Genomic DNA, 12628 nt, shown 5'->3' with positions numbered 1-12628 from the left:
AGGGAAATGGTTTTAATTATTTCAAGCTTTGGTTTCAGAAGGGGCTCAAATTATTTCATAAAATTTGTGTTTCAACAGTCAAGTATCCTCTTCCAGCAAAGTGATGCCAATGCTGTACTTAGAGAAAAAGCATACTGTGGTTTTATTTTAAAAGCTCTGCCATTGCATAAGGTTTACTATGTGCAATTTCCATGATGTTGTACAATCACACTTAAGTGTGGGGCATTACACTGAAGCTGTTCAGTACAGTAGGATGCAGTATAATATAACTTCATCTTCTGTAATGCCTTTTGTGCTGAATGTACTCACCAATTTTGCAGAAAGCCTCTCTCAGCTCTGTCATCTCCTCCTCTGAGATGTGGGTTGATGCCATCTTTGCTTCTCTGAATGACCAGCCTGCAAAAAGACATATATTATTATTTGATGCTTTTCTCTTTTTAATCACTAGGGGTTCCATGTAATTTTACCTCAAAATTGGAATCAGCACGATAGCACAAGGTCAGTGAACCATTCCTTATTACTTACAATAGCTTCTTTCTGTGTAAAGTCAGTCCTTTTATTTTTAATTTCGTGTCTCAGGCTGAATCAGCCAATGACTTCCTAATTCTATTGGCTAAGCAGAGCTCAATTGTTCAAATCTGTGTAGTGCTACAACTGGCAAGTATCCTACCTCCCAAACTCTTCAGCCTGGAGCTTCAAATACTCCCAAATCCATGGCAGGCATCCTACATGCAAACCCCAAGCCCAGAGGCCTGGAGTTCAGATGCCCACTAGTTTCACTTGCCCCTAGCCAAAAAGCCAAAGGAACAAGCTAGAGGGAAAGCTTGAGAGCAATTCCCCATCACTGTAAATTGTGTACCCTAGATCCTCACATTTGGAGGCATTTGTAGACTCTCGCAGGGGTCAGTCTGCCGACAGCGCAAGGGATAGGTCTTCACACAACTACACCAAGCCATTCAAGACCAAGAAGAAGAGTATCTCCCCTTCCAAGTAAGTAAAATAACCTGAGCTGAAAACCAAGAGTATCTCCCCTTCCAAGTAAGTAAAATAATGTGAGCTGAAAACCCCCTCATGGTATCTCCCCTGCCAGTCAGTCATGCAACTAAGAGAAGACTTTCTGTATGTAATTCCCCTTGATCGATGTTGTTTTGCCAAACCCTGTTCCAGATGCTTCTCTAGGCTGGTGAGTATTTATGATACTAACCTAAGAGCTAAATCCTGCCCTTACTTAACCTAGCTAACTTGTGGATGGTGCACAGCAGAGTGACAGAGAAGAATCATGCTGGACACTCATTCATTCCCAAAGCTGCCTTGCAAGTATAGTTCAAGGTGACTCAGATATTTGAAAGGAAACACAAGATTGAATTCACTTTGCTGCTGCTGCAGTGGGGAACAGCTTCTTTACCTAATGAATGTATCCATCACATAGCATATAAGCAGAGGGGCTGCCAGCTAGCAAACGTGTCCTGAGGGGGTGAGGGTCACACACAAGTGTGGCAGCAGGGACTCCCATCTCAGCGCTTTCCTGAACTCTAGGCTGGAATTGTGGCCCTGTTGCTTCATGGGTGAACTCTGAGAGCAAGCAACGTTTTGGTACCCTTTTCCCCTCTCAGCACACCCACACAATGCAAAGAAGGCGTAGTTTGGAAATCCTATATTTTATTCCAGTATCATTGGGAGGTTAGGATAGAGGGGGAAAGTTTAGTTTCCCATCTGACAGGTAGTTGTCACATCTCTTTATTCATGACCAGAAAGTTCTAAGGGATCATATGCCACATTCTTTTCCCCAGTCTATGTCTGTCTTGTCAGCATCCCTCCCCTCCCCTCCCTGCCCTCCTCCCCCCACCAACCAGCTCACCAAAATTCCCTAAGGGACCTCGTACTCAGCCAGGTAGATGGGATGGGGCTGTGGGCAGGCAGGGAGTGGCATCTGGGAACAGGACACCCGAGAGGGGCCAGGATTGTGGGGCGGTGACAGTATGGGGCCCAGACCCAGGGCAGAGCTGCGATCTGCTCCCCACACACCCCTACCTGCGGAATTGGTGCCCATCACTGGGGCTTGCAGGGAGCAGACTGCAGTTCTGCCCTGGGTCCCACCCTGCACAGTCACTACCCCAAGATCCCATCCCATGATCCTGGCCCCACCCACTCATCCTGCTCCCAGACACTGTTCCCCACCCACCTACACCCCAGCCCATCTGCCCGGTCATGCTTTGTGGCCACATGGGTCCTGCGTCCAGCAGTGGGTGCAGGGCAGACAGGCCGGGGTGCCTGAACAGCAGGGCCAGATCTAACAGAGGCATCATCCAGAACAACTGCCACCACCAGACTGGCAGAAAGTGAGTCCAGCCACTGGGGCGGTGGGACTGGCTGCATGTGCCACATGCACATGCCACTTGGCTGCTCCCTATGCCTGGGCTGGGTGGAACCAAGGGACCTGCCGCCGGCCAGACAAAATCCCTTGGAGGACCAAATCTGTCCCACTGGTTTATTTTGCCCATTGCTGAGTTAGACTATAAATTATTCAGGGACAGTCAAATACCCCATGTCTCCCCTTTCTTGATTGCTGTTTAAGCCAATAAAAACATGATTATTAAAAAAACAGAATAGGATAGAATGAAACAGAATACAGGCTTGAGTTTGAGGCCTTTGAGGGTGGATACTAAAGTTGCAATGTTCTTTAACAAAGCAATAAAAGGAAATTTAGAAAGACACTACTGCACATTTAAAAGCATCATTTCATTAGAGAGACCCTAAGTGCAAAATCTATACAAAGTTGTAAAAGCTGTTATGGTGGATTTGAAAAATGGAAGATGATGTATGACAAGTTTGCTAGAAATCTTTGAGTATGATAGTTATTGTGTATTTGAATTGCAGATTTAGTGCTTTCTTGAGTTTTTCTATTGATTTAGACAGTGACTAAAGTGTGGTGTAGAAGAAAGGCTATCTATGGAGATGGATTAAAAATAGGCCAAAGACAATAAAATGCAGGTAGTTTTTCCATCCACTCTGTCTCTACAGCATTGTCATTTATCTGCCTCAGTTCTGCCATTTTCAGATCAGTAGTAAAGGATGGCTTCATCAAGAGAAAAAGTTGGGGCAGTTTGCTCAGATTTTCCTGAAGCAACATCCACAAAGAAGCATAGCAAGAGATGGTAGCCTTTCTGGGTCAAAGTTTGTGCACTTGTATTTCTACACTACTTAGTACAACAGGGGTCTGACTTCTACTGTAACACTGTACATAATACTATTTATCATTATTACAATTAGTGACCTATGAGAGACCAAATCATAAAAAGATTTAGCTGGACAGATCATTAATCTCTTCCAGTATAGGACTATTCTGTTCAACCTAGATATTTAATCAAACAATGCAACGTGCAATATGACTTATAATAAGACTATGCCATATATCAATAGAAAACAAGAACAACGATAATAGTACTTGTATCCTGTAACAGTCCTATTGCAAGCAGTTTTACAGTCATTTGGGCCAATTTACCACCCATGTAAGCTGTTCCCCTGAAGCAAAAATAACTGTACTTCCATATGCTGGGGAAGAATCCGATCATTGAAGCAAAAAGACCTACTGGCCACTGATGGCACAAGTTTGCCTGTAATTTTGATTACACCCCTTTCAGATCAATACTATCAACCCCAATATATAGATATGAAAACCTAACACAGAAATTAAATGGCTTGTCTAAGAATACAACACCAATGTAAAGACTAGGATTAGAGCTCCTAAGGGCTAGGGACAGACATTCAAAAAACTTGAGCCTGAATTGATTCAACCTTTGCAGGTTAGTCTAACCCAGCTAGGTTGAACCAGGTTCCAACCATACAGACAATCTCTCTGGACTGAGGAAATTCAGGTACGTGTCTACAATGGCTCAGGCTGGAAGCCGGGGGGGTGGGGGGGCTAGAGCAGCCCTCCCTTTCCTTGCAGAGCTGAGCTGAGGGGGTGTGGCCAGGTCTCAGCGGGAGGCTCTGATTAGGGAGGGTGTAAGCCTGCCTGCCTGCAGTCCCAGGCTTTTCCCGACTCGCTGCTCAAGGGGTGGGAGTGCTGCCAGCCCGCAGGCCCCAGATAGCACTGAGGCAAAGCGGGTGTGGGCCATGCATGCATTTGTTGATGATACGGAGCTTTTCAATCTCCCTCCCTGCTTCTGTATACTGTCTGCAGCAAACTGACAGGCAAGCAAACCGGGGGTGAAGGGGCTGATAACAGTGTCACGCCTATCTCAGTGTTTATTGCCCCATTAGTAAAACAGAGGGACATTACCAATTACCTGTTGATTTTGCCTGTTGATTCAGCACAGACCCAGCATGTGGTCTACTAGCTAATACACAGATACCTTCTCTGTAAGGCAGAGGGGAGGGGAGAATTCCTGCTTAGCAGGGAGTGGTAGAGGCGGGGAGGAGGGAGGGGAGCAAACAGCTCTTAAACTGCTTTTCCAAGGAAGGACATTATGCTACCTGTTGAATAGCTCCAAAAAGCCTGTCTGCCTCTGTCATCTCCCACAGCACTAGCTGTAGCCAGTATGTGGTCTGCTAGCTAATGCTGAGGTGTCTGTGAGGGAGGAGGGAATGCCTGCTTAGCATGGAGCAGGGAGGGGAGGGGGAGCAGAAGCCAGGCAGATGCCTGCAGAGACTGCCGAGCTCCAGCGAGGCAACAGAGGGGAGGGACCAGCACTGCTCTATGATGGTGGACCTGAGTCTGAGATGACAATTGGGCAGACAGATTATATATTACATGGGTCTGGGCTCTAGCCTTTTTATTTGTCCACTAAGCAGCATACACACCAGTACTGCAAAAGATCAGGTTGTGCAAATATATTCTTACTTCATTTGTAACCACATCAGAATGTTGGTTTATGTGTTCATTTATTTTATCATTCGCACTCTGTGTGCATGGAATGCTGACAAATTCATGCTGAAAAAGCCTCTGTAAGACATTCTCCTAATTTCTGTTGTGGCCAAAATAAATTACAACAGGATAATTTGTCTGGTTTTCAGTTGACCTCATCCCCAAAAGAACCAGCTATATCTCTGGTTTAAAAGATCTAATAAGTTATTTCTAACTGAGGACATAATGGAAGAAGAGAAATAACAGTCTCAAAACAGAAATGCACTTTCTTACCACTAAATTGAGGCACAGAAGAACTGATACTCTCATTTCTTTTGATTTTAAAACCAGTTTGAAAAGCTGAAAAGGACTGTATGTCATATGTTATTGTGTACTTCTTGGCAAAAAAGTCTGCATTCAAAGTGCAATATAAGTAATGATAAGTAATACTGGTAAATAGTAAAGGCATTAAAAACCTGAGCAATTTTATTATTTGCATTAAAATAGTTACCTAAAACATCTTGTTTCATATAGTTCTTCATTTTATGGTGTTTAAGCTTTATTTTAGGCAGTACAATGAAACCCTTTATTTATTGAGGTCCCTTCTATCCCTAATGTCTATGAAATCTATGAAATATATCCATACAGTGAAAGGTGAACTTTTAACTTTAAGTAAAATGGCAGATTTCTAGAGGCAGCCATTACCTTTCGTATGTGCATATTTTAAGAACCATTTCAACCAGCGATGGGATAGCTGAAATTTCCATGCACATTTTGCCTGTTGGGGTTTATTATTAGCACTGTCTTCTCTAGTGCATCAGAAGGAGGGAGAAGACTGGGTGAGTCCCTTGAATCACAGAATCATAAATTCTCCTGGTACACACACTTCTAAATGGTTTAGAAGCTAAAAGCTCAGCATTCTTGCAAAACAAAGCAAATAAAGCAGTAGAAAGAAGGAGAAAAAATCCCTATTTGCCTCTATAATAAAACCTCTCCCTTTCCTTTCACTTCTGTGTTTTCTTCTTTCACCAACAGTTCCCTCACCACATTCCTCTCCTACCTCATGTTCTTTAAATCATGGGAACCTTCTAATTCACATCCATCTAACTAATACTCTTCAGAAGGCCCCGTATACTTAGGGTGACCATAATTATTTTAGTGAAATCCAGAATGGGAGGAAATGTACCGGGAGCATGTGCACACATGCACATGCACACACACTCCTACTGGACGCCAAAGCTCCCAGGTTCCCACCAATCTGGGACTTTTGCTTTAATTTTCTCCAGCAGCCAAGATGCTGAGACAGTCTATGAAATCCGAGAGTGGCCCAGCCAATCCGGGACATATGGTCACCCTACTGATAGGACATTCTTCTCCTACAATACTCCGCTCTAACCATGGAACATAACATACATTGTCTCCATGGCTGCTTCTGTATGTCTGTTGACTTAACTATCACTCCTATGCCTGCACTTTCTGTTCAGCTTGAATATCCTACTTGCATATTTTGTATGGCATAGAGGATGTAGCATGTAAGCTTTTGGCCATTAGAAATGCTAACTACTGAAATCAGTTTTACAAAAACTGTAGAAACCATTTTGTTCCTTTCCGTCTAGTTTAATTTCGTTCTTACATATGAGGAAAGCAAAAAAAGAGAAATTATTTAGTTGATCTCATCCTAAAAGAAGAATCAATGCCATAAACCACAAAAATGTGGCTTAAAGGTTCCTCAATTTTAAATTTTAGTCTTCCGTTTGCAGGACAAAACAACTGAAACATCTTTAAAATCAACATCCTTAAACCAGTAATGGAGAAAGGAAAGCTATGTTGCAGATGTTTAGCAAAAAATATTTAACACAGTTATAGCATAGCCTAAAATATCAATTTTGCCTGCAGCAAATTCCAATTTTGATTGTAGTTACTGAGAGGTGCAAAGACAATGCATCAAATTACTTTGCACATTTATTTCAGTTTGTGGAAATCAGAAGTGACCACAGTAAAATGACATAACCATCTCTGCTAGCAAGACAACCTGGCATTGCTTGTTAAGAGTATGAACAAGCCTTAGTTTCATAAACTTTCTGTATAAGACATTGTTTTTCAGTATAAAATATGAAGTGTTTAAGGCCAAATCCCAAGTCCTAGTCTATGCTTGAGGAAACAGGTTTCATTCAAGAAAACTCCCCTGAGGTTACAGGGAAGAGAGTCCTCTTTCCCATTCAAAAGCCCTGTCACTACTGGGCTGTAGTAGTAACTTCTGATCCCATAGGGAGTTTTGGCCAGTAGATGTACATAGCAGTAGACATGCTAATAATGTACTTGCACATCTTAAATCTATCAAATTACTTTCCCATGGAGACAGCCAACAAAGCATATCCTGTGAGCTGGGTGAATAATGTGCTTTTCAGGTTGGCAGGAAAACAGAAACATAAATGAAGAACCCCCCCCACCGTGTTTCTGATCAACTCAAAAACAGTTTGCCTTGAACTAGTTTTATTTTTGAATTATTTAAACTTTCTCATCATTCTTTTTTTTAATTTTGATTACTTATTAAATGAAAAAATGAATGTTTTAATTTTTTGAAATGTAAAATGAAGCATTTTGTAATTAAACAAGTTGAAACAAAACACACAGACTTTTCTGAAAATGTTTCCATTTTTGGTTTGGAGAAAGCCATTCTCCAAATTTGACAAAAAGTTTAAAATAGTTTTTGTTAAACTTAGCATCTGATGAAGTGAGTTGTGGCTCATAGAAAGCTTATGCATCTCTGATTCAGCACCTCTACCTGGCCTTTTGCCTTCCAGTGATATATTAAAGCCACATTGTTTTATCAGAAGTCCTTACAGATTTCAGCAGGGAGTTAGTTCTGCTTTAAAATGATATGTGTGGTAGCCAGACGGAGGAAGTCATTAGCCCACTGAAGCAGTAACATCATGTTACAGTGCATAGTATCATATTTCGCATTATCTTCTGAAGATCTATAACTCTTTAGGACCCTATCCTGCAGTTGGACATTGCCTGGGACTCCTTTTGAATGTGAGTGGACAAGATTGTAAAAGTACATTGAAGAATCAAACCCTGGGTCCAGTAAAAGAATGAATAACACTCCTACCCCTGTTTCCCTGAGTCGAATAGCATGGCATGTTGGTTAGTTCTGTCAGCTGACCATGGTGGGGGGTTTTCACTGGGAAATAGTGCCATGAAGCCAAAGTCATCTTGAGAAAGGTGCAGAGTATCTTATGAGTAGGCAGCATCCCACCCAGATTACTGTGCAAGGGACCATGGATATCCTTCTTCCCCCTCCAACCCTCAACTCCCATTGGTCAGAGTGTGGTTTGAGACACTATTAGCAGGGTACAGTCCCTAGGCCTAACGTGCACATACTCAGTTTCCACCTCTCTTACAAGCTCGCTTTGTGTTCTCAGGAACAGGCTAATGTTACATCGGGCTGCAGAGTAAAATCTGTTTTTTGTTTTAATTTTTTGCTGACAATATGACAACTGAAACTCAGGACATGGGCCTTTCCAACCGATATCCAGCGGTAATATTATCCTCCTACAGGCTGTTAGGAGTTACTAGAACCCTTCAAGCAGAAGTTAGGACAGGGTAGGATCCTTCAACTATCCTGAAAACACTGGGATTGGAAAAAGCTCTTGAGAGCTCAGGTTTGACTTTGTGGCACAAAGCTTACCTAATGTCTTTTAAGTGATTTTCAGTTAGTTAATTAGTTAGATTTTAGTTTAGTTAGATTTTAGTGTCCCTGTGTTTGCTTCCAAAATCTGATCTTTATGTCTTTCCAGGCAGTTACTGTTCATTAAATAAACAAAAGGTGCCTTTTGCTTGCTGTTCAAGCCCTGTTCACACCCTCCATACTTCTGCTTCTCTTTTTATCACTTTACCTATTCTGGCCCCTCTAATCTGATAGTACTTTCAGCAATGCATTGTTTGTCTGCCCAGTCACCTCTGCCATCTCTCCCCTGATGGCTCTATCCACAAAAAGTCTGCCTTGAAGATTCACTTCTGTGCTGTCTTTAAGAAATTAAGTGAGCTAATCAATGACTTGCCTATCTATTTCCCTTAATTAATTCATGAACTGCTTGTTGGTGTGGAAGGAAGGAGGCAATAAGGACACTGGAACTACATCTGTGATTTAGCATGGGAGAATGGCGAAAGAGTTGATTTGTAGAAGGCTGGGGGGGAAGGAGGAAAAAGGAAAATAATATCTGTTGCTTTGAAGGACAAGAAAAACAACAAAGACCATGTAAGTAAGTATCCAGGTTGTAGCTGTATTGGTCTAACTAGAGGCAAAAGGAATCAGAACTGGTGGTAGAGGTGATCTCTTTTATTAGACCAACTAGATTTTTGCAAAACTTTCACACACCCATCACTACCCTAATAAGCCCTGCTTGCATGTTTCATTTCTTTTCCCTTTTCACCTTCTAGCCAGCATTTGTCATGAAGATTATACATTCCCCTGACCAAAGACTGTCTTTCCCCTTGTTTTGAAAGTGCTTCCCACATTTTGGACACTACCACAATTCTTCATCCCCACAATAAAGGATAAATTGATGATAATATCTATTACCAACACTTCAGTACTTTAAAAGATGACAGTCATGCTTCCAAACTCTCCCTGTCTCTCTCTGGAAACAATTTATTCTACACGTTCAGCCTCAAGTTTTCCTCTTTGTTATTTATAAAGTGCCTGGGTTTCATGCAGAATGACCAATGCTGAGCTAACTATTCTGTAACATGGGAGGGTAGGATTTAGCATGCTAAGTGAGGCTTGATTTTTGATATTTTCTGCATACTGCATCAGGATTTCAGTGGGTTGTGCAGCTGCGGATGAAGTAGATGAATTACTCATTGAGGATTCTGATGGCAAAGCACTTCCTAATTTGCCTGTCTGTCCCATCCCCTCACTGTACTAACATTTTTTCTAAAGTAAGCTCATCGTTTAACCAAAATGTAGTAGTACCTTCTATTTCCTTCAAAACAGCTGTATTTAACCTTAACATTTTCATATTTCACTACTGAATTTTAAGCTCAGTTCCCCATTGTAGTAGGGAGCTAGGTTTAAAAATCAGCAGCATGATAAAACATATTCAATTTTACACTACTCTTCAGGAAGGAAAGAAGAAAGACTTGCTTTTGTTCCACAGGAGCTTTACTCAAAACTCTTACTTGATTTCAATAGAAATATTTTTATTAAAAATGAATGCTATAAGATGTCCCCTCCCCCTCTCCACCTTTCTTTTCTGTGCTATAGTTAGCATTTCCTTTGACTTCAGAATTTAGTAAGTAAATTGTGCCATGGTAGCAAGGGCAGAACTTTCTGTCAAGCAGCTCACCCTTGTGCAAAAATACCCACTTCACTCACACCCTTGTGCAGAAATACCCGCTTCACTCCACATACTCAGGAACTTCCCAACTTCAACTGGTTCATTTCTCTTTATTTGGTGCTTGCAACAGCTAGTGGGCAGACCTGCCATTCTGTCACCACTGAGAGAAATTCCCATTAACATCAATGACCACTTGAGACTTAAAGGACTGCAAGATTTGGCCACTAGTTTTGTGTAACATGGAGACCACAATTCCTGCAAACTTATCTTAAATTACTGAGAACATGATATCTTGTTTCATTTTAGATTTAGAAACCCAAAGTCACCCAGAGACCTCAGGGGCAGCAATGTTTACAACCAATGTTTAATTGAACTTGACTGAACTGCATGGTAATCTGCAACCACCAGCCAAAGAAAGCAGGAAAATCTATGGGAATTCTGTAATGGAAAGATAAGCAGAAAAGTTCTTGTTTGCACACACATCACCTGAATTTTCATGAGATATAAAGGCACTTGGAGAGTCCAGACATTTGTCACAAACACGCAGTAGTTTTAAGTCTAATCCAAAGACTGAAATATTCAGCAGAATCAATGAAGCAGAAGTATTTTGACTGACATCAGTGGGATTTGGGGCAGCCTTTTAAAAATTAAGTATTGCTCTGGGGCTACAGAATGGGTGTCATGGGTTTTTAAACAAAAGTCCCCATGGAAATCAGTGATTAGTTTCAAACAGCCAGCCTGATATGGTTTCTTTTATCTAAAGAGGGGCAGCGCAGTGAGATTAGACAGATAACAGTTTAACTTGCATGGCATCCTAATAAGTAGCTCGGAGTATTTTGAGGCATAGAAGAAACTTTAGCTTGAACAAGCCCTTTCATATCATTGGAACTAAACTACCTTATCACAATGATCTATTATGCAATCAAAAAGGTTAATATTACTTATTCTCAGATTTTCAAAATAAGCACGTACAGCAAACAGTACCAGTGAAAACCAGGGGAATGGCGCTAAACCAGAATAAAGCACTAAAAACATTTCCAAAGTTTTGTAGACATAATATGCACCAGCCTACTGAAAGATGAATTATCATGGCTCCTGAGCCTCTTGCAGGCAACCACAGATTTCCTGTGCAGTTAAACAGCTAGTGCACACGAGCGTGAGGCACTGGAAACGTAACAGGTGCTGTAAGCCTCCCCACAGCTCAAAGCAGAGGTCCAAACTGCCAAAGAGAATGAACAACGGGCCAGATCCAACTTGAAGCAAAAGAAATTTAAAAAATAAATTGAAAAATGTTACCTTGTTGGAAACCTGTAAAAAAATAAGTAGAAGCAGGTTGGAGTGTGCCCAGAAAAGCCTCCCTTTCTGATCTGAAGTGCTTCTTGTCAACCCACCAGGAAGGAAGTGACTAGAATGACAGAACAGCAAAACCACATCTAGCAGTAAAATAAGATGTCTTTATAAGGAAATCTCCCTACTTTGGGGCATGCTTCCCTCATCACCTGATTACTCAGAGCAGGTCACATTGAAATATTGTTACCACTTCCCCTTCTGCCTGCATCTCTTCCTTTCTTCCTCTCTGTATGGGGCTGTGCATTCTGTTCATGCCTTATCTTGTTTGAGATAAAACCATTACATTTTCAAGGCAGGGTTCTCAGTTACATTAAAGCTTGGGTCCTTTATAACAAGCAGCTGCTTCAAGCCATGTTTACATTAGCAAATGAGCATAACTGGACTGCAATGGAACGGGAAACCAAGCCCTCGGTATATAAAAATGGCTGTTCGGTACAGAGGGGCTTTGAAGTGAAATCCTTGCCGCATGGAAACCAAAGGCAACGCTCTCACTGGCTTCTACACCGTGAAGATTTTACCCTTGTCCTTTTGAGTAGCTTCTTTTACTGCTGTAGCCTTGGAAAATGTCATGTCTGAAACAAACTCAAATGAAGTCTCTGTCCTCAAAAAAGTATCAAATACAACTCATCAAACCATCAGATTAACTGGAGCATCATATGCATGCAGATGCAGAGCACTTTAGGAAAGCCCCTTACAAGAAGGGTAAGTCCCCATTGCTTAGGTCCTACCAGATGACAATGGATGCCAGTAAGATGGATGCCAATAAGCAAGAGTTATTACACTGAACCCTGCACAAGGGATCTTCCCACACTGAACAGCTTCCCACTTTAGGAAAGCACCTCTAAGCATCCCCAAACTTAGGGTGAAGTTACACATTACACTTAGACCAACCATACTAAGAGAACTTAAAACACGAGTGTCCATATGTTAAAGTTCCTAACTTATGCAAGGAGCCGTCTGAGCATCTCAAAGTTACACCACTTCAGACAAGGGTTAACTCTGGGTAGTGCTACCTAGCTCATATTAGGGTAACTTCAGTCTGCTCCACGGAGATAAAACAAGCAATCTGAAGTCCTCCAGCATCCCAGCA

The 12628-nt window shown here is 41.7% G+C and overlaps 1 protein-coding gene and 1 long non-coding RNA gene across 4 annotated transcripts in view; one reads left to right on the top strand and one right to left on the bottom strand.

Annotated features, from left to right (window-relative positions):
• Window positions 1-999, top strand: part of LOC102375398 — a 9278-nt gene extending 8279 nt beyond the window's left edge. Inside the window, exons 2-3 of the long non-coding RNA XR_324883.3 lie at window positions 449-498; window positions 865-999. This is a non-coding gene — a long non-coding RNA (uncharacterized LOC102375398). The remainder of the gene's footprint in view (window positions 1-448; window positions 499-864) is intronic.
• LCP1 (lymphocyte cytosolic protein 1) overlaps window positions 1-12628 on the bottom strand; it is an 83905-nt gene that overhangs the window by 31060 nt on the left and 40217 nt on the right. For 2 of the 3 annotated variants that reach the window (XM_006032966.3, XM_006032963.3), the window contains exon 2: window positions 310-396. In XM_006032966.3, coding sequence (XP_006033028.1) covers window positions 310-373 — 64 coding nt within the window. In that variant the 5' untranslated portion in view covers window positions 374-396. Of the gene's footprint in view, window positions 1-309; window positions 397-11484; window positions 11571-12628 lie in introns of those variants that run through there. The other variant, XM_006032965.3, reaches the window with a different exon arrangement.

The sequence above is a fragment of the Alligator sinensis genome, unplaced genomic scaffold (genome assembly GCF_000455745.1).
Source record: "Alligator sinensis unplaced genomic scaffold, ASM45574v1 scaffold1219_1, whole genome shotgun sequence".
In the NCBI taxonomy this organism is placed as follows: domain Eukaryota; kingdom Metazoa; phylum Chordata; order Crocodylia; family Alligatoridae; genus Alligator; species Alligator sinensis.
Note: the sequence above shows the minus strand (reverse complement) of the source record. Positions and strands in the feature narration are given on the sequence as shown.